The sequence below is a fragment of the Cygnus olor genome, chromosome 1 (assembly GCF_009769625.2).
Source record: "Cygnus olor isolate bCygOlo1 chromosome 1, bCygOlo1.pri.v2, whole genome shotgun sequence".
In the NCBI taxonomy this organism is placed as follows: Eukaryota; Metazoa; Chordata; class Aves; order Anseriformes; family Anatidae; genus Cygnus; species Cygnus olor.
The window spans coordinates 54193525-54219500 of record NC_049169.1 but is presented as its reverse complement, the minus strand read 5'-3'; the positions used below and the strand labels follow the sequence as shown (position 1 = coordinate 54219500).

General features: G+C 39.2%; 1 protein-coding gene across 17 annotated transcripts in view; it reads left to right on the top strand.

Annotated features, from left to right (window-relative positions):
• Positions 1-25976, top strand: part of TNRC6B (trinucleotide repeat containing adaptor 6B) — a 94365-nt gene that overhangs the window by 52296 nt on the left and 16093 nt on the right. For 2 of the 17 annotated variants that reach the window (XM_040558893.1, XM_040558844.1), the window contains 14 exons: positions 3456-3634; positions 4864-4938; positions 6197-6242; positions 11859-12007; positions 15624-15749; positions 16837-16968; positions 17526-17627; positions 17762-17936; positions 18231-18365; positions 18566-18742; positions 21763-21909; positions 22138-22233; positions 24706-24930; positions 25427-25497. In XM_040558893.1, the coding sequence (XP_040414827.1) occupies positions 3456-3634; positions 4864-4938; positions 6197-6242; positions 11859-12007; positions 15624-15749; positions 16837-16968; positions 17526-17627; positions 17762-17936; positions 18231-18365; positions 18566-18742; positions 21763-21909; positions 22138-22233; positions 24706-24930; positions 25427-25497 (1835 nt within the window). Of the gene's footprint in view, positions 1-1206; positions 1252-3455; positions 3635-4863; positions 4939-6196; positions 6243-11858; positions 12008-13170; positions 13342-15623; positions 15750-16836; positions 16969-17525; positions 17628-17761; positions 17937-18230; positions 18366-18565; positions 18743-21762; positions 21910-22137; positions 22234-24705; positions 25027-25426; positions 25498-25976 lie in introns of all 17 variants that reach the window. The other 15 variants (XM_040558909.1, XM_040558883.1, XM_040558902.1 and 12 more) reach the window with 13 other exon arrangements.

Below are 25976 nucleotides of genomic sequence, written 5' to 3'. Positions count from 1 at the left end.
CTGTAAAACTGTTTCCAGTTACAAGTTGCTCTTGCAAAGTGTGATCGTTTGGAATGAAATGTTCTGTACAGATTGTATTCTGTTGTGTCATTCTCTCTTCCCCGCACTCCAATTAAATAATTTGGCCATTTATGAAACAAAACTGGAAAAATCCATTAACGTTTATAGCAACCTTCGTTGGGTGCCTGTAGTGCTGCTTGTGCCTGCCAGACAAACTTGGCACTTCTCAGGATGGTAGGTTTTTTTCTAGATGGGTATCTTCCTTCCTCTGTAAAAAGCTACATAAAAGTAGCCAAAATAAGAGGCTCTGAGATACTAGTGATCCATTGAAAATTACATGGGTTTGTTAATACTTGATATAGTCTTTAAAGACTACAAATGGTCACTTGCTTGTCCTTACTGGTCTGCATATGTGACATAACCTAAGCTATAGCATACGTGTTCTGCTTTGTGTGTAAGCTGTTTCCAGCTCTGGAGGAGCAGAATATAGGGAGTTTCCCTGTTATGGCTGTTTGAGGTTGCGGTGCAGTAGGACACCAGTTCTAAGAGCTGGGATCCTCGTTCTCCTGTGTGACTGCTCTCAACTCTTTTCTGATTGGCACCCATTCAGAATAAAGGAGGAAGCTACATTGCTAAGGGGAGATATTTAATGTATTGGATATGCTGGAAGAAGAAACTGAGACAAAGCCTGCAAAGTTGTGTTTTATGGTTGAAAGTAAAGAGAGGAAATAAAGACTAGCACTGGCTGGAAAAGAAAATGAGAGCTTGGAGCCAAAGAAGGAAGTGGGAGATGAGGTGAGACAAAATTGAATGATCAGAAAAGGTTGTCAAAAGATCTTCCCTGTGTGAGGAGGAGGTAGGACAGGTGAGAATCATGCAACCAAACAAAAAAAATTTAGAGCCTGGAATGAGAGACTGTCAGGAATGGGCATGTTCTTGTTAGAGTGTCTGGACTAGAAAAATTAACTTGAAGCAAAGAAGTCTGAGGCGGAATAAAAATTGCCAAGCTTGGGAGAGTGAGCACTCAGTTGTACTTTGCAGAGTATATTCCGTTCTTAACTTTGGAGAGGGAAGGTCAAGATGGGAATTGTGCCGTTACTGCTGGTGAAAGCCATTGGCATAATATCCCGTTCCTCTGCAATGCTGGCAAACACAGATGCAAATTAGCACTGTCATTATTCATAATACTGTCAATTCCATTGATAGGAGTCCGTGCAGCTGCTATGAAGGTTTCAGCTCAACTAAAGTCATGTGAGTGTCCATATGGTACTGCCTTGTGGAATATATTTCAGTTTGTTGTTGTTTGTAAATTATGACAGACTTTATGTATAAACTAAAGGGGGTTGAGAAGTCATGTAGTCAAAAGTCTCCGCAAAGTTAATTTTCCCCATTGTATTACATGTTTCCTGATGATTTTCAGTTGAAAGGAGGTGGGTTTTGCACAGGACCTGAAATTTTCAAAGCCCAAAATGGGTAGTGTTGGTTTGTTTTTTTCCCCTGTGGCATAATTATTGCTACTGTGTACCCAGTTATCCAATAAGTAATTAAGTTTAATTACTTACATGAGAGTGATTGGTGTGATCCCCATTGTGCATTTGGTGAATTGAGACATGAAGATTTTGAGAAAATGTATTTTGATTTTGAAATCCCTGTCTGGGCAACTAGGGATTGGGGTTTTTGTGTTTACCTATCTTTGTGGAACTGCACAGGCCATATTAGTTCCATCGTGCGGTGGTATAGCTCCATCTGACCTAGTGTTGCACATTCAGAAACTTAAATAAATGTTATTGCCCACTTATTCAAAAATTCCTTACTTAATTTACCAGCATTGCATAGGAGTTCTCTGACAGAAGTAGGAATAAATTTATCTTTTTCTGTAACACCATTATTTTGTCCTTAGCTTGAAATCTTCCTTTGCCTACTGTAGCTATTCATGCTTCCTCACTCAACATATGGAGAAAATAAAGCAGGAGTTCTACCAACCAGTCATCTTTGCACCACTGTCCAGATTCATGGTCAAGTATCTCAGACCTGAGAGCTGCCAAAGCAGAAAATACTCTATGGTCATGTGGTTAAAACCAGGATCACAGTGCTATATTTAAACACTGTGGCTGGAAATAAGTTAAAGCTTGTGGCTGTTTCTGTGTAAGTAGCATGATTAAAGGATCAAGAAGTAGATTTTTGTATTTGGACCAGGATGTCTCCTATGCAGTCCTGAGTTTTGATACACAAATCAACAGCTACCTTTCCTGTGAAGTAGCTGAGTTGTTGTTTATGGTGAAGTTTAAGATAGCTCTTAAACTACAGTGAAATGCTGCTGTACTTACCTTCAGCATGATAGAGTTCTCCTTGGTAGATTAATTACATTTCGGATTTCTGCTGCATCCTTACACCTGATTTCCACACCCAAAGCCCAGACAGTTGGATTAGTCAAGAGGAAGGTGATGGTGATGGAACTCCTCTTTAAAGATGAGTGCTTGGGGAAGAAGTACACAGAATGAGGAGTTGGAGTAGGAAGGAGAGCAGTTGTACAGTGGACAAGATGAGGATTTGGCTTCTTGTTGGCTTGTCAGTAGAGGTTAAAATTATAAGTTTTCCTGACAGCTGATACTAGAGAGTAACAGCAAGAGAAGAAACAACAGGGAGGGACACAGAGTCCTTAATTTATATGGAGTCTGAATTTATATGACGAATCATACAAAGATTTGGGTTGGAAGGGACCTTAAAAACCATCTGATTCCAACCCCACTGCCGTGGGTAGGGATACCTACCTTTAGACCAGGTTGCTCAAAACTCCATCCAACCTGGCCTTAAAATGGTTGTAGTTTTCTGCTAATGGTGTCTCTGTTTAAACACAACTGCTAATGAGTCATTTTAGTGACATTGTTGACACCAGAAATTTAAGTAGAGGAGTTTTTGGACACTCAGCTGGTTGGTGTTAGATATACTAGAGTGCAACGTCAAGTTCTTTCCTTCAGATACTGCTTAGTTGTTACTCATTAAAGTTGTTTGTTTCTGTACTCTGTGAAAGAGTTCAGTGTGATGGAAACGTTAAGGTTTGGAAGGAAGAGAGGAAATCATTCACAAACCTGAACCAGAGTCCTCAGCACCCTTTGTGTTTGCGTGTGTGTGTTCTTGGAGTCTTTCATTTACACTAGAAAATGACAGGTTGCCTTCTAAAGAAATCCAAATGCAGCTGTAGTTACTTAAAGGAAGAAGTCCCTTTGATTTTTTCTGTAAGGATTTGATGTTGCTTTGAAATCATTGCAAAATATGACAGGCTACCATGCCACCAGATTTCTTGGATTTTGGGTTTCATACACAAGCTTTTACAGCTGTTAGAGTGCACTTTTTTGGACTTTTTGCGGTTCAGACAATCTCAGCTAATTTTGCAGTGTTAAATCACCTGTGTGACATCGTGGACTTGCTTTTGAGCTTTCCTTTCTTCTCTGAAGGTTCTAAATCTATGCAAGATGGCTGGGGAGAGAGTGATGGGCCAGTGACAGGAACGCGTCACTCCAGCTGGGAAGAGGAGGAGGAGGGAGGAGTCTGGAACACAGCAGGCTCTCAGGGAAGCAGTTCCTCCCACAACTCAACAAGCTGGGGACAAGGAGGAAAGAAAACACAAATGAAGGTAAAACACTTGAGTGATTCATAACTGCTGTGTTGTCTGAAAGCAGTATGACTGATGTGTTAGAGCATTTCTAATAGTTCTTCTTCTAAAAGGTATTGCAGAATTCAGCTAGAAAGGTACCTGTTACAGCAGCGTAAAGAATGTGAGGTTTCTGGATTTGTTTTAATGTGTTGCACCTGTTGTGACTAATAAATCTGCCAGTAGGTGTCAAATTCTTTCAGTATGTAGGCTGCGTAGCCTAAATGAATTACTAAACGAAACTGAGCAGTAAGTATCCCAAGGCTATTGCTCTTCTCTTGTTGACGCATCTTTCTGTTAGGCTGCTGCTCTTCTCCTTGCACAGCCTGCTGAACTTTGGATTCCACAGCTCCTTTGGCACATGCACTCCTGCTTCTACTGACTGTTGGGTTTGGGTCTGACTTTTATGTTTATTACTGGTGACTTTTGGTCTCAAGCAGGAGCTTGGCTACAGGCTGGAATGAAATGCTTTCTAAGGCTTGTATGTGTTAAAGTTCTCTAGTACAATGATGTTTGGTATTGTATTAATATTAGAAGACTGTGCTTTGTCTACTTCTGATGAGCTATGCAGGGCAGACTCAAAAGGTGAGTGCAGAGCAGTTTCCAATGATGTGGAAATACTCTTGCGGCATGGTGTGGAGTTCTACTTCTGCAAAAATGATTCTTGTGAGCTTTTTCTTCACTTAAAGGTCTTTTATTTTAACTACCAAACCAATTGTCCTTTTGTTTTTTTTAAATCAGTATCTTTTCTGGACTGTATTCAGTTTTGGTTTTGATCACCTGCAAATTGCAGTAAGGCCAGATTGAGAGCCAGGTCTGCACAGTGCCCATGTAATAGCAACCGTATTAAAGGGAAGAAGGCCAAGGAGAGACCTCTATGTAATGAATTAAAGAATCTACTAAAGTGTAGCAGGAGAGAAAAACAGCATTCACAAAGCTTTCCAGGTTCTAAAATGGAGCTGAAGGTGTTATAAGCATTCTACACAGCAAGCATTCATCTACGTCGGTATACCTAAAAATGAACAATTCCGTGGAGGAAGAAGGAAGTATTTTGTTAAACGTTTCCAACCATGCAAAAACTTAAAGTAATTTGTTAGGAGATGAATTTCTGCGACACTAAGATTTTCATTCAACACTTGTGCCTCCCAGGGATAAAACAATTTAAGAAATGGAAAAGAAGCTTAATTTTTTTTCCTTTTATTTCTTTGTAGTGCTCATTAAAAGGAGGAAATAGCGATTCATGGATGAACCCTATATCCAAACAGTTTTCAAATATGGGCTTGCTAGTAAGTGAATTATTTTAAATATAAATTCCAACTTTTTTTCTTTTAAAATTTTGTTTTAAATAAGTGAAAAGATCAGTCATTTTACAGTGTGCAACTACATATTTATCTGCATTTATTTTGTAGGCATGTTGTTCATAATACATGTAATAGCTGGATATTCAGCACTTCCTTGCTAGTCAGAATGGTTTCTCAACAAAATAAAAAACAACTAACTCCTTACTTTATGACAGCTGTAGTTCTACAATTGTAGTTTCCTTGCAAGTAATCAGTGGGCTTTTTTATAACATGCTGTTTAGAGCAGTCAAGGTAAGGGCCTCAGCTCATGACTGTATTGTCAGATATCTGTCATTTGTCCAAGGCCCTTCAGGTTTCTGAATCTTAGTCACCTGTCAGAAAAGGAGAGTTACAGCCCTGTGTCTTGGTTATGTTTATTTAAATACTGTGCAGCAAGGTCTTTTTTAGAACAAAAAGAGCTCAGTATTAAATGGTACTTACGGATGAATTGGAAATGTGAATAAATAAATGGGATATCATAGAGACAAAAGACAGATCTGCAAAGTAGTACCATAAAAATACTTGCGTATAAAAATGTTTAACAATTTCTGACAGCGGTTTGTCAAACATTTTATAGAACATTGCACCAACTGTAATCCTGTGATGCAGGAACAGTATGTAATGCAGGCTAGCAAAAGATACTGTAGAGGTTTTGTGACAAGCCAAGGGCTGCACAGACTGTCACTGACATGGCTCGGATTAGTTTGTAAAGCCTGGTTCTGAGGCTCACATTCAGTCTGCTAGGCCATCGATGCTTCTGAAAGCTATGGGAACACACTGTCCTAGACTGCCAGCTAGAGAGTAACTTGGCAGTGCTTTTCAAGATTTGATGACTTGACAGGTCATGAGGATGAGCTATCATTTTGGCCGCTCTTTCAGTATTTCATCGCCTGACCACTGGAACATGAGGACAGAGGTTCATTTCACAGAGCAGCTGTCTATCCATCTTTCTCTGTCTGTAGCATGTGTTCATGTGTCTGGTTTCATTTCAGTAAACGTGCCACAGACAGGGTTGGAGGGTTGGGGTGAAGTGTGTCCAGGGTGATATGAGGAATTTTTATATTCAATACTAATTTAGGATGGAACTCTAATTAGCGCAAACCTGCTTTTCCTTAATTCCACCTTTAACCATCAAGGACTACTTTCTGAAAAATTCCTCAGCATTTCACAGAAGTCGGAAATGAATCTTTTTTTTTTCTTTCAGAGTCAAACTGAGGACATTCCAGGCAGTAAGATGGACTTGTCTGTAGGTGCGTATAATTTAATTTAAATGCATTTGAATATGAGATCATGCATAGTATTTTTACATAGTTTGTATGCTGTGCTTTGAAAGATTTGATCCTTACTTTTTAGTGCTCCTCGTGAAAGAGGGACACAGTGATAGCATCTGGTATCTTGCTTGCAAGCTTTGAATAGTTGAACAGCTGATGCTGGAATGCAAGATGGGGATGTACACCTGTACAGAACACAGCTGCAGCTTGGGAAAGGGACATCCTATAGGACAGTTTTGATCCATGTAGTTCATATTTATTGTTACTGTTTCAAAAAAGTGAGAGTCCTTCTTTCCTTTATCTCTTGGCAGTAGGACATCCTGATTAGCATAGTTCTCTGGAGGTGATGCAAGGTAAAAGACTATCTGTTGCTGAGTCCTTCAGTTGCTTGCCTCAGGTTATTATGAGCTCAGTAGAACCAGATTTTTCACTCTTGATAGCCTCACCACAAATACTGCACAGCTTAAGTGGGATGGGCTGTAGGGAAAACACTATCCTAAATAAGAGTAGCAATGCAATTTTCACATTTAATACTCTCTGATACAACAAGAAAAGACTTTGTCTTGGACTGCCCCAAAAATTTGCCCTTAAAGAATACTAATGCTCTAACAAGATGTCATCTTTTCATCATCCCTTGCAATAGCTTAAGTCACAGCTAAGTTTTTTCCCGTCTTAACCGTACATGAAACCCATCTTAAGTCAGTCTTCCTATGGAAGTAAAATAGGAAGAGAAGTTCTATGTTCTTTCTGAATATATTAGTTGTCTGATAATGAATAAGGCAGTAGCCCACCTGGTTTTAAAATAAAGTCTGTTCCAGCTACAACTTCTCCAGGCAGGCCAAGGAAAGTTCACAGACATTCATGGAAAGTTCAGGGAAAGCAAACCTGACAAATCTCACTTCCGAGGCTTTGCAGAGTGAATACAAAGCCTGTTGGGCACTTGTTAACAGTGGCAATGTATTTATTGTGTTTACTGCACTACAGGTCTAGAAGTGTTAGCCTCTTCATCCATCCATTCAGAAACAGTGATCTCTCACGATATCAGCATCAGCCCAGAGCAGCATAAAGCTTGTCAAATCAACTATTTTGATACAGAGAGGTCTTGGTATTCTCCACTGAATAGAATTATTTTTAAGGCAGGCTTATTTTTATCTTTTGGAAGTTGTGTAGTTTGATAAGCTCTTGCAAACAGGGACACGGAGGGCCAGTCTAGCCACTTGAGCCACTCAAGATCTTCTGAGTGTACTTTTTGTGTAGTTGTGTAATCTGGACATTTTGACAGTTTCTTTGGCATTTCAAATGAGTATTTGTTAAGTTAGTGCAGGGAGGTGGGGATTCACAGTGCAGGTGTCTGGTTTGTTCGTGGTTTACTTTGTCTAAATAGAGTTGTGGAAGAATTGAAATTATTGCTAAGTAACTTTTACTCAATGAACAAACGAACATAGTTCAGTTCTGTGTGTGTGTAAGTGGCAATGGCAAGACATCTGGTCTGATGTCAACCCTCTTTGCACCAGTGCTGTCAACAGGTTTAATAATTCCTCGCCTGCAACTATTGTAGCATCATGTCTGCTAATGTAGCTGATGTTTTCTGAGCCAAAAAAATTCTGTTATCTGGAACATCCTTTAATCTTGTTACTGAAGGTAGAATTGCAATAATCAAGGCTTAAGTCTTAACATCAGCTCCAAATTTAGTATTCCGATGCAATCTGAACAGCAGTAATGTTTCTCAGCTTAAAAATTATTACAGTCATAAAATGTATATTTTTCTGATGTATCATGCATTATAGAGGATTAAAGAGAAGTTCCTTTTTTCCACAAATTGCTTTCTTCCTCTGAACAGTGAAGGATCCCAGTAAGAGATGTTAAAACCTGCCTTTGTATAGTACAACATAGCCCTGGGGAAAGGAGCAGATTTTTTTTCTCCCCACTTCAGCCTCATACAGCCTCTTCCATTCACGCAGTGTTTGTATCATGCTTCTCTAAAGATCTTTTAGGTAGAGATAAGAATGTTCAGTTCTCATCTGCCTTCAGCTGCTGCTGCTAAAGAACAGATCTAAGAATATACAAATGAAGAGGAAGGTAGCCTTGGCTTGTGCTGATTATAGCTCTCCTGGTTCTTTATCTCCAAATTACACTTTTGGGTCTTTGGAACTTCCGGCTCTCAGGGATCTTAAAGGCCATCAGACCTTGTGAGGAAAGGTAGCTGATGCTCAGCGTATCCTGTGAAATCGCTGCAGAAAGGTTGCATGCGTTGTCTTGATGTGTCACATTTCTGTTCTTTAGGTTTAATGTGTCCATTAATGGGGATATCCTTGATCCTTGGTACAGGAGTCTATTATAGTTTGTATTCCATTTCAAAGAGTAAGAATGTAACTGAGACCTTCCTACAGTTTTTGTTGTTACTTTCTTTTTTGCTTAGCAGTTCTCTTTTTGCTTATGGCTTATGCCTTTGAAAAGTATAAGCTGTTTGCTCAGCCTTAATCTACTTCTAAACCTCAAAAGTTGGGCTTACTTATGAGGTAGGCTTGTTCTTCAACCAGTTTTCAGTCAGGATTACAATGTACCAGGCTTTACTACCCAGGGAACTCCAACATTATATTTTCAAAGTCCGTGGATAAATGCACATTGATCTCTGTTAAATCTATGCTTGGAGACTATGCATATAAAAGAAAATTTTGGCTTTTGTATGCACAGAGCAACTTGGCTCTGATTATCATGCATCCTAAAATAGGTCCAGTTGTCATAGTAATTGCCATAGTAATTCTTACTATGTTGATCTCAGTCTCCTTTTTGAAAAATGTGTTGCTTTGGTTGCAAGGTGCTAAACTGCCTAAGAGAAAAGAGGTGGATCAATAGAACGCCTTAGGCAGATCTTTTTCTCTCCTTTTTTATCAAATCCCTTCAACAGATAGCTTGTTGAACTTTAAAAATAGGATACAGTTATCTACTGAAATCTCTCCCAGTATGTAAGTCCTGAGGCGTGAAGTTTGATAATACAGTAAGTAGTGTGTCATGACCACTTAAATGGGGAATGAAAAGATAAAATATTGACAGCCACCTTTGTCTTTTTTTCATGTATTAGCTGCAATTTTTGCAGATGATAGAATTCTTGCATCATCCATAAGGACTGGGAAATTCATTTCCAATTTCTGTTGATTCAAATACAGTTCATGCAATTGTCTATTGTAAATACATTGCAAAGCCCTAACCAGATAGGGCACTTGGGTGCAACACCTCAATGTGTAAGCGCATGTGCATGCTGAGTAATCTTGGATGATGTAACTTCATGGCAAAGATGTAAAACCAGTATCTTTAAAACATTTTAATTTTTGTGGTCAATCAGAAAACATATTTCAAACGGTTTTCTTTAGCATTACTTTTACCGCATTGGATGTACATATTTTTATCACATTGAGTCTCTTGTTCCAAAAGCAACATTGTATGGAATTTGTATGGAATTCAGACAGATATTTCCTTTAAGCTGTGTGCGTGTGGTGGGGGAAGATATACTTCACAGCTTTTTTCCTCACTAGGGTATGAACATGGTCTTTCAATCTCGTTTCATTTTGGAGTTTTTACCATGTTTCTTATAGCTGTTAATAGTTGAGAGAAAAAATCCAAGAAACAACAAAGTGTCTTCTCTTACGAAGATGATTGGACTTTTAACATGTACTGCAGTTCTACACATAGAGGATTTAGGGTTTCATATTTATTCATACACAAGTGCTGTTGCTTACTGCTGAGGATAAAACCTGAACTTTTCAGATTTTAATGGTCATCTTGTACCATCTAAGGTAAAGCTGGTCTTCAGCCACCTGCATTATTTACAGCTTTTGTTAGCGAGTCCAAAAGACAGATTCTCACAATGGGTTTCAAGGTTGCATTAGAATTTTCTATGAGTGAGATAAATGAATGCTATCATCTCTTAGCAAGGCCCTGTTTATACTGAAGTTTAAGCAGCTGCCTCAGCACTAAGTGGCGTATCTGTGCTCGAAGCCTTTGAAGGCGCTGTTTAATGCCCTGCGTATTATTTAACGAGCCATGTTGCATGGCATCATGTAGTAATGTTCGAGGAGTTGATTGGGTCATCAGGATAACTGAAGAGACAAAAGCGTGTTTCTGCTGCTAAGTCATCTTGAGTTGGCATTGACCCAGTTTCATATCAAACAGTGATGCAACTCTGTCTCCCTTTCATTTTCTTTTCAAGCAACCAATAAACAGCGCTGCCTGTCTAGAATTAAAGCACACAGCCTTTTGGTAGTGCTTAGCTGGCATTGTGCATAGTGCTTAGATGTAGATATTGACAGGATTTAAGATGTACGTGGTATTTTGCAACTGCTTTTGCAGAGCCAGTTCTAGCGTTTTAGGATATATTAGAAAGGCATGAGCCCATCCAGGTCAGTATGAGTCCAGTTACAAGCCAAGATATGGAGGTGATATGTCAGTGTTTTTGTGATAGATGATGTTGAAGGCATCTGAGAAGATTGAAACTGGATCAACTTTCAAAGCTGTGCCAAAAAGAAAAATCCATGCAATTAGTGGTTGAATTCATAGGTCTTCGTCAATGACATACCTATAGATATTAACAGTTTGCAATTGGACATTAACAAGAAATACTGGCTTTGAAAGCTTTTTCTTTTTTTTTTTTTTTTTTTTTTTTGAGAAGGTAAGTGTTTTGAGGATCTCAGAGTGATTAGTTGTCTGCTGTATATTATAAAGACTTCAATGTTTTGTCAGTGGTAGGATATCATATCCATCACCAGCTTCCTTTGCTGGAAGATGCATAAGTTTTGGTTAAACGTGGTGACAGGTTTCTTCAACTGTTCTTGGAAAGGCCATCTGTGCTCCTAAACCCAATTATTTAAAACTAAAAATACCAATAAAGCTTTTTTGTACCATGTTGCTCATATTTTAAAATTGAGATGTTTTCTATCTACTTCAACATAACACTGTTCATCTAAGTGCAAAATACAACAAATCGAATTGTTCCTTGGCAGCAGCTCAGAGTGTAAGGTAGAAAAATTCCTTCAGTCAGGATTTGGCTGATGACATGCTTCTGAAGAAAGTGTCTTGTCCACTGTGTATGGTGGTTTTGTCATTAATATCTCTTCCTCTTGCTTCATCAGATTACTCACTAAACAAAGGCAGGAGACTGAAGAGGTTGTTTGAAAAGTCTCTCTGTTACTGGTTGTGGAATTATTACATACAAGCTGAGAGAGATCGGTTGTCTGGTGCAGGGAAGTTATGCTAGGCCAGATTATTGGTGTTCAAGAATGAAGTCCACATTACTGTAGGAAAATTATGATCAAATTCTTTATATCTCTACATAAATTGTAAGAAATACTTCACATTAAATTATTTAAAGTAAATTGGCTTGTTCCATCTTAAAAATGAAACTTCCTGTTTTATTTTTTCAGCATCTGTTAATAGGAACTGTGTGCTTTGCTAAGTGGTAAGACAAATGGAATTTTTACAAGACATATATATACACAACAAACCTGATCTTAAAGATGTTTTCTTCGTCTGTGAACCTGCTGTCATGAAAGACAGCAGAGATTGTCACTAATTTTGCCGCCTTTCCTCTTTTTTCTACAGGTGGTCTCCCAGATAAGAAGTTTGAGGTAGATAAACGAGCCATGAATCTCGGGGATTTTAATGACATAATGAGAAAGGATCGATCTGGGTTCCGTCCACCTAATTCCAAAGACATGGGAACTACAGATAGTGGGCCTTATTTTGAGAAGGTGAGAGAAATATCTTTAGATAAATTAAATTCAGCCTCTGTTTTTGAGGTCCCAGTTTTTGTCCTATTCTTCTGGAAGTGCTAAAAATTCAACAACCTTGGATGAACTCAACAATAAAAGGTGTGAGGGAGTTATGTTTGTAGAATGAATGTGTTTATAAAACAGGTGTCAGGTATGCATAGGCAAACTAGATTATCTGATTAGAATAATGCTTTTTATTCTAGAACAGACTTCTCTTTACACGGAGAGAAAGAAATTATTGTGTTTTTCTTGGAAGGGTGAATGACTGGTAGTAATGAAATTCATTACAGGTTTCATCACAGTGATTCTTATGGCTATCGTCTACTGTAAAAAAAAAAAAGTTTAGATCAAAGTAAACATAAGTAATCACAGTCTTCCAAATTTTTTCCTGCTTTCATGTCTGTGATTTATTGGAAACACCCTTTCTAAATTCTGTAACCCCTTTTGCTGTATGTCCATGTACTGTGAGCTTCTGTATGACATCTGTTTTCTCTGTGACATCTGTTGTATGTTATGGTAGCATTTCTTTCATATTCTTGTCTATTTTAAGTAGAAGCTTTCAATGTTGTTATCAAATATTAATTGCTTCACATTATGAATTGGAAAGTGTCCAATAGATTCAAAATGTAATTTTTTTTAAATACAGTTTATCACATGTAAAATGGAAAAGGTTTAAAAATTCTGTAGGCGTTTTGGTGTCTGAATTTTTTTTTAAAAAACTCCTCCATTTTGGTATAACAGGCCAAAAACAGTTTAGTCAACTCCCTCTGGTGGCCCATTTAATAAATACCACGAGTAGAGCTAATGCTTTCTGAACATGGATTGTGTTTGCAGGTGTGTGGTAACATTAGGAATTAATTCAAGATTTATTTCTGTAGTGGTAATAGCCACTGTCGGAAGTGAACCTTCTTACTCAAAATATATTTTTAAAAAGAAAAAGGATTTTTTAGGGATTCATTGAGCATTTCCTTGGACCAAAATCTGAATTGTCAAATGATCGTTTGAGTTGGAAGTTGTGTCCTTGTAATTGCTATTACAAATTAACTTTGCTTCTTCCTAGTCACTCACCATCCCTCTTTCTCTCCTCTTGCGTTCTGTTGCTTCACTAACCAACTCCTGCTGTTGGCTAACTGCTGCTTCAGCTGACTTTGCCTTTCTCCAATCAAGATGGGTGCCTTGGGGATGAGGCTCCCTGCTCTCCCTTCTCCCCTTCTCCCAGCTACAAGCTGTCTCCCTCTGGTTCCACACTATCCAACGTCGGCCTTGGGGCAATCGGCTCAGGGCTCAGTCCCCAAAACTTCGCTGCTAGACAAGTAAGCAGGCCACCTTATAAGATGCATTGTTATATGGCTGCAACCTGGGCTTAATCCCGGTTAGTTGGTTGCTTGCATTTCTTTTCCTACCAAATAAATACAGCTAATGGAAATTTCAGCTATACCCAGACACTGAGAATTGATCCACTTTGGTTGCTGTCATCAAAATGTATTCCTTCTGGTTTTGTTGGCCTCTTACTTCCTGAAACACGGTGCAGCAGCAGACAGATTTGCTTTTCAGAAGTCATGAAGTTAATGGAGAGCTATCTATTTTAATTGATGTTTTAAAATCTAGTTAGAGGCTGGTGGTTTGCCCCACCATCCCCCAACACTGAATTTTTTCCAGACTCCACCTAGTGACCTCGTATGCAGGAATGTGCCTTGAAAAATTTGCAGTCATTTTGCGTTGTGCCTGTTCCCTACTCCCCTCCCCACAGGCCATGGAAAGGATTGATTTAGCAGCCTTTAAAAATGATTGAAGTAGTGATGTTCTCATTCTGTATATGGAGGAATGGCAGGGAAGAAAAGAAGTAGTTAACTGTAGTTGAGAATAATTCATGGCTATTAATTACGTTTTGCATTATACTAGGAGAAAACACTGCAGGAATGCTAGGAAATGAAAGGACAGAACCAAAGTATTACAACTGGAGTAGCTTATGTAGGCACGTGCTTGACATGATGGCGTTTCTTTGTGTTGTCTCTCTGTTTCTATGTGACACAATAAGTGTTGAACATCAGATTAAGTCCAAAATTTGTAGGCAAGTTCCCGAATTCAGTGTACAGAACTCCACGGAGCTTTAGAGAAGGCTGAAAGTGTAGCAGCATCATCAGACCTCTCAAAAACTTTAATACGTAGTTGAATCCAATGAGTCCTTTCTGAATCCTTTTGTCTCTTAGACAAAAAATGCATATATATCCTATCCTCTTACATGCTTAATGACACCCTGAGCTGCTTCTGAAAGGCGAGCTCTATTAAGGCAATAAGATGTGATGGAGGTGAATGAGCAATCCATAATGCTGCCAGTGCAGAAGCAGAATGAGAGAATTGTGTTTGAGCAAAAAGATAGTGAAGGATGCCCAGTATTATGGTGGAAGGGAGGCAAATTGTATGATACTCTGGCATATAAGGGAAGGAAGGATTTTGGAGAAGACATGGAAGATCTCAAATATAGAGTCAAATATAGAGAAAGACGAATTATGTTGGGGGCAAGGATGTTGGCATAGAGAAGGAGAAGATAATGGTGGCTGAGGGCTGGAAAATGTGCAGTTTAGAAGCCCTGGTATGTGGCAGAAGCAGGTATGGATCGAAGAGGTCTTGGTATACGGGGGCAGATGGGAATTGCTGAAGGTCTTGGAAAGGAAAGGACAGGATCATGGCATGTGAGGAACTTTTGGAGTATCAGAGAGAAATACATTGGCTTCAGCTTTTAGAAGCAACAGCATGCAACTGTAAGCATAGGAGACTGTCCATTGCATCTCCTGTCCATCTTTGTCGAAAGATGTTGGAAAAAGGCAGTCTGCTCAGAGGCTAAAATAATGGAACACAACTATGAATTTTCTTCAATCTTTTTTTGTGCAGTAGGGTTTATTATTACAGAAGAAAACAGTAAATAGTTCTCATTAAAAAAAATAATCAAAAGAAACAGCAAGTATTCCTACTCAGGAAAAAAATGCCTAGAAGGAAAAACAAAAACCTTTTTTTCACATTTGAAAATTTACAAAAAAAAAAAAGGAAAATAAAAAATCCCAATCCAGAATCCTGAAGTTTTCACATTGAAGGAAAATTTTAATGGAAGTTTTGAATTCTAATTTGTTAGTGAAAGGCCTGCAGAGGAAGTAATAGACTTAGGAGTGATGCCTTGACAACCTAGTCTGACAAACTACCTGACTTTTTTAAAACAATGGCCAAAAATTCTTGTTGACGCTGTCTTACGATACTTTTAAGCTAGTGGAATGTTTTTTTTTAGCGTGTTGTTTGTACTCACAGTTTCCATTTCCCAACATGTAAAATGCAAAACAGCAAACATAAGCTTTGTCATGTGCTTTGAAATACACGCATAAACATGACTTCTCAGCGTAGAGGAGAAAGAGCCTGCATCTTGAAAATGTAGTACAGCAGTCTTAATGCAGGTGAAATGTTACTGATTGAGGGCAAACATCTCAGTAATTCAAAGGATACTCTGTTTAAGTCAGTACTTGCCTCATTATTTATACATAGTTAATAGCATAGAAATCCATTATCCTGAAGAATTCCTCTTCTCACTACTGCTTTAATTTTATAGGGTGGCAATCATGGTTTGTTTGGAAACAGCACAGCACAATCGAGGGGCATGCACACACCAGTGCAGCCACTAAATCCTTCCCCCAATATCCGGGCGCAAGTGCCTCCCCAATTTCTTTCTCCCCAGGTAAGGAATTTATAGTAACTGGTTACTTGTAAAGCAAAGAAAAGGAGGAAAAAAAAAAGAGCTACAGCCTCCAGAGCACATCATTGAGGAGACTTATACGTATGTCTTAGTCTTGACTTGATGTTAAGAAATAAACAGTATAGATTAAAAAAAACAAAGTCTTAAGGACTTTCAACCGTGAATTTTAAATTCATCTAGAGATCGAATTTTGCAGAAGGATTAGCCTTCTTTCTCTCATTCCAAGCCAGTTGTAAATGCTCACTACCAGTATTCTTAAATCTGAGTGGATTCAGAAATCCTGTCTTACATAGGCATTTGCAAAGTATTTAAAAATAAAATACTCATGTGAAAGCTGAAAGTTACTCTGAAGTGCGACAGCTTAATTTTTTTTCAAGCAGTTTTGTCCTGTGCTTCGTGTCCCCCTGAATAAGAGGCCTGATGAAGGGCTACATGTTGCATTTACTTTGCAGAACTCTTTAAGACCTCAGGCTCTCCAATTGCACAAGTTTTACCTTTTGCTCTGCACTTGGTGAAGACTTTTGGAGATTCTCTTGAATACTCTGCTTGTGTAACTCTCAAACACAGAGGGAGAAACGGGGGGATTCTTCTCCACCTACTCCTGTCTTTTACTATAGCTTATCCAGCATACACAGAGATTAACTCTTTCTGTGAGGCACTGTTTCCTTGCTACAGTGACTGCCTGAATGCCTTTCTTTTCCCTTGTCGAGCAGTACATTTTTAATGTGATAATGCAGTACTGTGATTACTGGTTAGCTGTGTGTATGTCAGGATTTTAATCTAGTGCAGTCTCTAGCAACTGATTGGTTTGGGGAGGAACCTTTGTGTGTGTGTGTGTCTGCATCTGCACATGTAATATTGTATATTGTCAATCAAGTGAAAAATTCACTCTGCTCAAGCCATAGATTGTATATGTTTAAATGTGATGTGTTAAGAAATCTGTAATGTCTTTCCCAGAACACCACTTAATATCGGTGTCATACCTATTCCTTTATACAAATATTCCCACTTTATCATCTTTTCTCATAGCAGTGCATTTCTTGAGGATATGTAATTGATTTTCATGCAGGTTTCGGCCTCCATGCTCAAGCAGTTCCCCAACAGTGGCTTGAATCCAGGTCTTTTCAATATGGGGCCCCAGCTTTCTCCGCAACAGATTGCCATGCTGAGCCAGCTTCCACAGATTCCTCAGTTTCAATTAGTAAGTAACTAGTAATCTTGTGAGACAGACGGTTTACAAATTGTCTGCTGCTTTCTTTTTAAGTTTGTTCTAATTCTGTTTTCTTCTAATGATCTTGTGTTATTTTTTTGTACAAATATTCCCTGCTTGTTATACATGAAAATAGTCCTGTTAGGGGCCAGCGGGTAATCCAGACAGGCTTGTGTAATTACTGTGAATGTTGCAGTGGGATGGTAATGATTCTCAGCAATGTCTTTGTATTATAGAAAGCAGTTGTTTGTTGATTTTCTTCAGACTTACAGTCTCAGCAATGGTAATAAAGAATGTACTAGTAATGCTGTTGCAGGACATGAAGTTAGAAACAATTAACCGATGTAGTATTCTTCTAAAGCTTTCATTGTTAATTTTATTTCATTGTGAGGAATGAGAAACAGTTCACCTTTACGTACGTTCTGAGTAAAGCATTTGCTATTGATCAGCTCCGGCTAATCCCTACTAACCCCTAATCAAGCTCCTGGCAATTACATTTCACTTGAAGAACCCTGAATTTCCACCCTTTCCCCCCACTTCTCTTGTAGGCATGTCAGCTCCTCCTTCAGCAGCAGCAGCAGCAGCAGCAGCAGCTGTTACAGAGCCAGAGGAAGTTATCTCAAGCTGTGCGACAACAGCAGGAGCAACAGGTGGGGCACTGCTTCTGTCAATCACGTGAAGCATAAAGCGTGCTAGCACTGGACTTGTCAGAGAGCATGGTCCTTTGAATCTCTTTCAAGTTGTTGCTTCAGTATCATCCTTGTTTTTTTGCTTTCATTTGCAGATTGCTCGTATGGTGAGTGCCCTCCAGCAGCAGCAGCAGAGACAGCCTGGTATGAAGCATTCACCATCCCACCCTGTCGGGCCTAAGCCGCATATAGACAGCATGGTACCCAATCCCTTGAATGTGGGTCTCTCAGATTTACAGACCAAAGGGCAAATACCTGGATACGGTTCAGGTAAGTGCTCCCATGGAATGAGTAATTAATGTATAAGTGCTAGAGCAAAGGTTACAAGAAATGTCAGCACTTGATAAAATTGCATTATTATTCATTATAAGAGAAGAATACAAACCTAATGTCAAAGTGTATCTTAGTGGCATGCTGACTTAACAAACCTATTTTGAAAGTTCCTTTCAAATATTACATTTGCTGTGCTTGAATTTTGAATTTATGATTGCAGTGCCTCCTGATTTAAGGCTGTTTAAACCAAAAAGAGCAACTGATAATGGTTTTTGTTTGTTTGTTTCACAGGCTTCGGCTCAAGTGGCATGGATTATGGCATGGTGGGAGGGAAAGAAGCTGGAACAGAATCCCGCTTTAAACAGTGGACTATGATGGAAGGGCTGCCCTCTGTGGCTTCTCAAGATGCCAATATGCACAAAAATGGTGAGAGGGGGTTGGCTATTTTGAGAATACTGTTGAACTATCATCTACCAGAGGTGAAGCAGCTCAGGTGAAACTTCTTAAAGGTAGTTAACATCTTGCCTCACCAGTATTCATCTTAACTATTTTTGGTTTTAGTATTCCATATTCTCGTAAAGACCCCAACCTTTCCTGAGTGTAAATGTATCTTTTTAATGCTTCAGGTGCAATAGTGCCCCCTGGAAAGGCTCGCGGAGGATCGCCCTACAACCAGTTCGACATAATTCAGGGCGACCCACTAGGTGGCCATGCAGGCCCTGCTGGTGATAGTTGGTTACCTGCCAAATCTCCACCGACGAACAAGATCGGAAGTAAATCCAGCAACGCCAGCTGGCCTCCAGGTATTACATGAGGGCAGGGGCTATGTCCCAGCTTTATGGTTGATGTGCTGGGACCTCTCTTCATCTTACATAAATAACCGCTATAAGGAAAACGTTTGGTGTATCGTATTTTTTAAAAACATAAATGTTGAATTTCCAGTAAAAAATGGCAGAGCTAAATAGGAACTAGTTGACGAATTGCCTGAATAGTGTCTCTTCTGTAGTTTTGTGACTTTACAATTCCGGAAATTTTCATGAGAACACCTGTCCGTAAAATACATAATACCAGCTCCCTCCTTGTATTCATTCCTTTCTTGTGTTGTGTTAGGATGAAAAAAAAGGGTTTAAAAATTGGATTGGCGTGGAATCAGAAAGCAAAATATATAAAAGCTACCTTTTTGTGATGATGGGAACAGAATTTTCCTGTCCTGACCTTTTTTAATTCAAGGATGCTTGAACTTTTCCTCTCAGGAATGGTTTATAAATATGATCCACTGTGGAGCACAAGGCTTCTTTTGCCAGCAGTCTTGGTACAAAATGTGTGTGCTTTGCTGTTTGTGGTTCATATTTGCTTGTGCTGCGTAAAGGATGGGAGTATTACCATATTTCAATAGTTCTCAACAATCTTGTGGCTTTAGTAGAAGTTTCTTTCTGTTTGGGTTACAGTCGGCAGTAGCATATTCTTAAAGTCATCTAGAGTTTCACTGGCAGAAATTTCTGTCCACAAGAAAACTCAAGAATATCTAGGAAAAATATGTATGTATTTAAACAAGCACATAATCTTCTGTAAAACAGTCGCTAAACCCAGACTGATGTCCTTGAAGTTGCATGGATTAATCACCAGTGTTGTTCAGCAAATAGCAGATGCTTTGATTTTCTCTGCCTGGAATACTTTTATATTCCAGGAATACATTCCTTGCTGCAAATTATTTGCCGTGTACCCACTCAAGCACAAAGAAATAAAGGTGCAGGTACATTTCATGGGTAAACCAGTGTTGTGGTTTAGCCCGGCTGGCAGCCAAACACCACACAGCCGTTCGCTCACCCTCCCCCCTCCCTCTCCGGGATGGGGGAGAGAAACGGGAAAGTGAAGTCTGTGAGTTGAGATAAAGACAGTTTATTAAGACAGGGAAAAGAATAATAGTAATAATAATAATAATAATAATAATAATAATAATAATAATAATAATGTGTATGAAATAAGTGATGCACAATGCAATTGCTCACCACCCGTTGACCGATGCCCAGCCTATCCCCGAGCAGCCGGCCCCCCCTCCACCCCGGCTAGCCACCCCTATATATTGTTCAGCATGACGTCAGATGGTATGGAATACCCCTTTGGCCAGTTTGGGTCAGCTGTCCTGGGTCTGTCCCCTCCCAGCTCCTGCTGCATCCCTAGCCTGCTCGCTAGCAGGACAGAGAGAAGCTGAAAAGTCCTTGGCTTGGTGTAAGCACTGCTCTGCAACAATTAAAACATCAGCATGTTATCAGCGCTCTTCTCATTCTAATCCAAAACATAGCACCCTGCCAGCTACTAGGAGGAAAATTAACTCTGTCCTACCTGAAACCAGGACAACCAGTAGTATAGACCTTGTATCAGCAAGCCTGGGAGTCTGTGCTACAGATAGACAACAGCAGGAAACCTACACAAAGTAATCAAAGCTTTTACTGTGAGAAATCGTAGTGTCTAACTGTGGCAAGAAAAATGTTTTCTGATGAGGTAGAAGAGATTTGAAGAATTAGCTATCTCAATAAAGTCTGTGCACCCACAATGTTTCATACCACTGAAAGCTTTCAGAAATAGTACAGTTATACGCTCCAGGAAAACTGGCCCAGGTACATCTGTTATGGCTTTCCTAATAATCCTGGGTTTGAACTTTTGGGGAGGACCTTTCAGGTATCGGGAGAAATGTACTTCATGTTTTCTTTACTACCTTGAAATATAAGAGTATTCCTGTAGGGACAGTTGGTGGGTGTGCATAAGAATAAGTGTAATTCCCAAAGGACAGTTTGGGAATCTGTCAATATGCTGAAGTTCAAATAAATCTCTTCTAGCAGCCTATCACAAAATATTCTGTATAGAACTTACATGAGAAATGTAGTCATTTGCGTAACTACAGTTGAAGTATTGGCATGAGTACCTCATGCCAGAAAACTGTAGAGCTCTGAAACTGGCTAACTGTTCCAGACCAACTTTTAAAGAGTTTGCTTAACTTAATTTTCAGTCTTGCCAGTTTTCAGAATTCTTTACAAAGGAAAGACTCAGACTTATCTCTTGCCTTGTCTTCAGCCATTCCGGGTCCTAACCTGTGTTCATGGATATTTTATTTTGGAACAGGGACATTGAGTGTGACTCATTTGTGACTAGACCTGAGAATCTGCTTTGGGTGGTCCTTAAGCATAAGGTGGTCCTTCAGGGGACTGCAGTATTTTGTCAGTAGCTGAACAGATTCCTTTCTTGGTGCGGGGCTGGTTGATTGTTCATATTAGGAATTTTGATACCTGTTAGCCTAGATTATCTTGCAGAGTTACAAAAGATTAGGAGCTGATGACTGACATTTACAAAATCATGAAGGCAGTGGGTAAGATAAACACGGAATTTTAATTCTGCAAACGCTGCAGTGTTAGAACTCTGGTGCAGATGGTGGAACTAAGAGGATATTTCTTATGTTTTCACTGAGATTCTCCTGACAGTGCAATATCGTTATCTAATACTGCCCTTCCTGTGTCAACTTTTTGAACCAGTAGTATCAAGTTTTCTTCTCACAGACATGAGAGTCATAGTCTTGACTATGATGTTACATACAAATAGTCAAAGGAATGCTGTATGCACTTCCACCACTTCTGCAGTTATTGACCTGTGTTCAGTCATTAGGGATAATGCCATGGGAGGAAATATGAAATAGATTTTAATTAAGAGAAGTCTGATCTTCTGAGGGACAGTGTAGAAGACATTTATCCTCTAAAATATCCTCAAGAATTAATTCCAGTAAATGGCATTCCCCTCTCTGCATCTAACTCCTTTTTCCCTCCTGTCCCAGAGTTCCAACCAGGAGTGCCATGGAAAGGTATACAAAACATTGACCCTGAATCGGACCCCTATGTGACCCCTGGAAGTGTGCTGGGGGGGACAGCCACATCTCCCATTGTAGATACTGACCACCAACTTCTGCGGGACAACACCACAGGTAAAACATCATTCTAGTATCTGAGAATATTCTAACATGCCTGTCATAACAGAATTAAGTCTACTGCATTTGACTAAGCAGGAAGCCTATGTGCCTGTGCATCGTGTCTGTGTATCGCGTAAAAGGTTGTCATTGATACAAATTGTGGCTTTTTTGAGATTTAACAGGATAACAGAAACTCTAAAACTGGTCTACTCTTCTCTTTCTCTCTCCTTCTCCCTTTGATAGGGTCTAATTCTTCCCTCAACACCTCGCTGCCTTCACCTGGTGCCTGGCCCTACAGTGCCTCTGACAATTCCTTCACCAACGTTCATAGCACTTCAGGTATGCGGGCTCCAAAATTAACCTGGACAAAACATTTTCCACTTATTAACTAGTTTCTCCTCCTTATTTCACTTTGAATATTTAGTCATTCAGTGATTGCTGAGGAGGTTTAGAAATAAAAATTTGAGTGGATGATTATCATTTTTCTTCTGCTGATAAAATATTCTGTTGTAGTTGCTTTTAAAAATAGACGGAAAGACACCTGCCCTTTTCCTGGTACAAAAATTCCTAGTTATACAGGTTAAAGGATCACAGTGAGCGGTAGATGTAAAAGAAAAAAATGCATGTATGATACATAGACGTATGTAAAGGCATGGGGGACTATCCTGTTTATTTTTAAATACCTGTTCCTGTATGTATGAGGTAAGGAATTAGAGTAATAAGGCAAGTGACTTTATTCATCTTAACTTTAGCATATTAGGGTGCTGTGAAGAGAACGCTTTTCCCTCACCTTTTATATCACGCATTGTTCCCTGAAACCTGGGGACAGAACATTTTTAAAGGACTAAAGGGCTTAGTCAGAGGTCTTTTGATGGTTGGCTTGTAAACAGTAATTTAGGTGTCTGCCTCAGATTCTTGGTAAGGCCTCCAAAGCTTTCTTGTGAAAAAGGGTCTCTGCACACAATTCTGAGTAGGAAACTGGAAATAATTGTTTCAAACAAATAATTGAGATTTTAAGCTGCTTATACATACTGGAGTACTCTTTTGAGACATCCTTGTCTTTGGTAACTAAGTAAAATTGAAGAATTGTGTGTAGATAGCAGAAGTGGTGAACGTAGCTGAGAGCTGCATCTGGCCGGGACTGTATGATTTTTCCATCTTATGGGATAACAGCTGTGTTGATATGTTAACTTGGCATTTTCACAAAACAAGCTGAAAATCTTGCTTACCCCTCAAGAAAAACTGTGTTCCTGGTGCCAGTCTGTGGCATGACCTCAGTTTAAAGCAGTATCTCTGTATGCAGCATTCCAATGACACAAAAAATTTCTCTTTCATAGCCTGGGAAAGGGAATGGCATGTATCAGCTCCTTACCTCTGCTTAATGTTGTCTAGCACATAAGGAAAACCCAAGAGATTTGAGGGAAAAAAAATATTACTGAAGTTGTAGCTGCATTGAAAAAAACAGACCACTACCTGGCATAAATCCATAAATCTCCACAACTTGTTAAACTACACACCGGTGTTAAACAGATGGAAAGTGGGTCATCGGAATCAAGGACTTGGAATTTGCAAATCTATAAAACAAACTTGGCCAAGTGAAACAGGGTTTTTTAAACACTTCTGTATACTTTCCTTGGTTAGAGCTTGAAACCTACTTACTGCTGACAGTTACTGTCATTGAAATGTAGTGATCCAAGTGTAGAGGGAAGCATGCTTTTACTTCTTGCTTTAAATTTTATGGTCTTGGGTCCCAAACGTATTATTTTGTGACATCCTGTCATGTTGTAAATCTGGATTTTTATCCGTTGTTTCAAATCAGTAATGTACTACCTTTTGTTAGTAAATAGAGCTTAATGCATGTATTTGCACCCACACAAATGAATTCTGATGAAGATAATTGGCACAAATGCCTTTACTCCTAGATTGCTTTGTCTGTGTTTGCTGCTTCTGATTGCAGAGCAAGGAAAAGGGAAATTACTTGAGCAATTTTGACTTTCATTTATTTCTTTTTACTGGGTGATAAATTTCTCTTGGTGTTGGGAGGTATGGGAGAATTTACACTCCATCTTGTTAAGGACAATTGTTTAGAAAGATCTCCCACATATCCATAACTTAGTGATGTTTTAGGGAGTATTTTAATTTTTTTCATTGGACTTTCTTGAATTGTGTTAGGGATACTCACTGTTGGTCATCTCCTAATAGGTATTTGGTAATGTTTTCTAGTATAAATGTAATATGTGCTGTCAGGATTGTTTAAAAGTCCAGTTGTCACTTAGCTCAATGACCTTCTTTACATGCTGTCATTGCTCTAGCTTTATAATGAAATCTGTGTTTCATGAGAAAGCTTTGAACTTATAAGAGGACATCTGTAGGAGGTACCATTAGCTTAGTAGACCAGGAGCAGTACTCATTTCAGGTCTCTGCAGGTTTAGGGCCTGAAGAAAGTTCAGTTTTAATATAAGTCAGTAGTGCCCAAACTTGTAAGAAATTCTCGTGTTCTCAAAAGAAGTACAGTACAGGCATAAATATTGCTGTTAGTTGTTAATGATTGAATATACTGTTGCTAGTTACATTAACAGATAATCTAGGATTTTGTTGTTGTTGTTAGAATATATAAAACAAGCAAAGATTAACTACATGGCATGGGTTCCTTTTTTTTGTTATGGCAGTTTTAAACTGTTTTATGATTCTGTGCTTTGTGCTTGTCTGTGATTAAAATTGCAGTCAGAAGGTTTACAGTAATAGTATAGTCGAAGGCTAGCTGAATCCGTTAGGTTTCTCTAACACATACCCTTTGTTTTAATCTTCTAGCAAAATTCAGTGATTACAAATCAACATGGTCCCCAGATCCCATAGGACACAATCCCACTCATCTCTCCAACAAGATGTGGAAAAACCATATTTCCTCAAGGAACACTACAGGGCTGCCCCGCCCGCCTCCTGGCCTGACCAACCCCAAACCATCATCTCCATGGAACAGCACAGCACCCCGATCGGTCAGGGGCTGGGGGGCACAGGACTCAAGGCTTGCCTCTGGTGAGAAGAATCATCTGATAGCACCATTGATCAGACCTGAGGAGTGTACGTTTTACAGCACTAATGGTTTGGAGGAAAGAAAGTTGCAGTTGCCTGGTAAAAGGAAAAAAAGTTCCTTCTTGAAATGGAAATTTCATGTCAGTGATTGGGATGGTGGGGGGAGAATCCTAGGTCCTGCTGCAGGGGATGAGTGGAGGTGGTCTCAGAGCTGTCAGGAGGGAATTCCTATTGCACGGGGCCTTTCAAGGCTTGAAGGCATTGGTTAAGTGCTGTTTGTGAATGGGAAACTCCTAGAAGATAAACTCTAGTAAAAAGTAAATCGCGATGTGAAATGTGAGGAAAGATGTGTTTTTTCTTTTCAGGACTAAAGATTAGTCTTTATATGTTAGCAGGGATGATAATCCTAAATTTGTCTGAGACCAAAAGACCTGACTGTAAAGAAAAAAGGTTCTTTGCTGTATCCAGTCTTTTTGATTCTTCTCTCTTCTGTTCGCAGCATCTACTTGGAGTGATGGTAGCTCAGTTCGTCCTAGTTACTGGCTGGTTCTTCACAATCTCACTCCACAGGTATTTTCTGTTACTGTCTGTGGGAACTTACTTGCTTTGCCAAGGTACTGATTTGTGGATTCTTTAGCTGTTTCTCTGTGAATAAGATCTAAAAAACTCAAATTTGTCAGCATACATAAGAAGTGTCTCTACAAAACCGGACTGTAGTCTGATGGATTTTTCAATGCAATCTCTTCATTTAAGATGTTCAGTGTTTGCTACATGACTGTCTTAGCCTTTCCTTACCTAGAGTTTCAAGAAATTATTGGAACAGAAATACGTTTTTCTTCGAAATGAGGATAAGTTGCATGACCATAATGTGGAATGGTTTATAGCAGCTAAAGAGACTGTTTCTTTGGGAAGTTGTAAGAATGCTGGTGTAACTGCCAGTTTTCGCTTTGGTGTTTCCATAGTAAAACCACAGAATGTTTCCAGCACTCCTGCCAAAAGCAGTCTAGTTAGGTTATTCCTGCAAAAGTATTCTCAGAACTCTTCCCTTC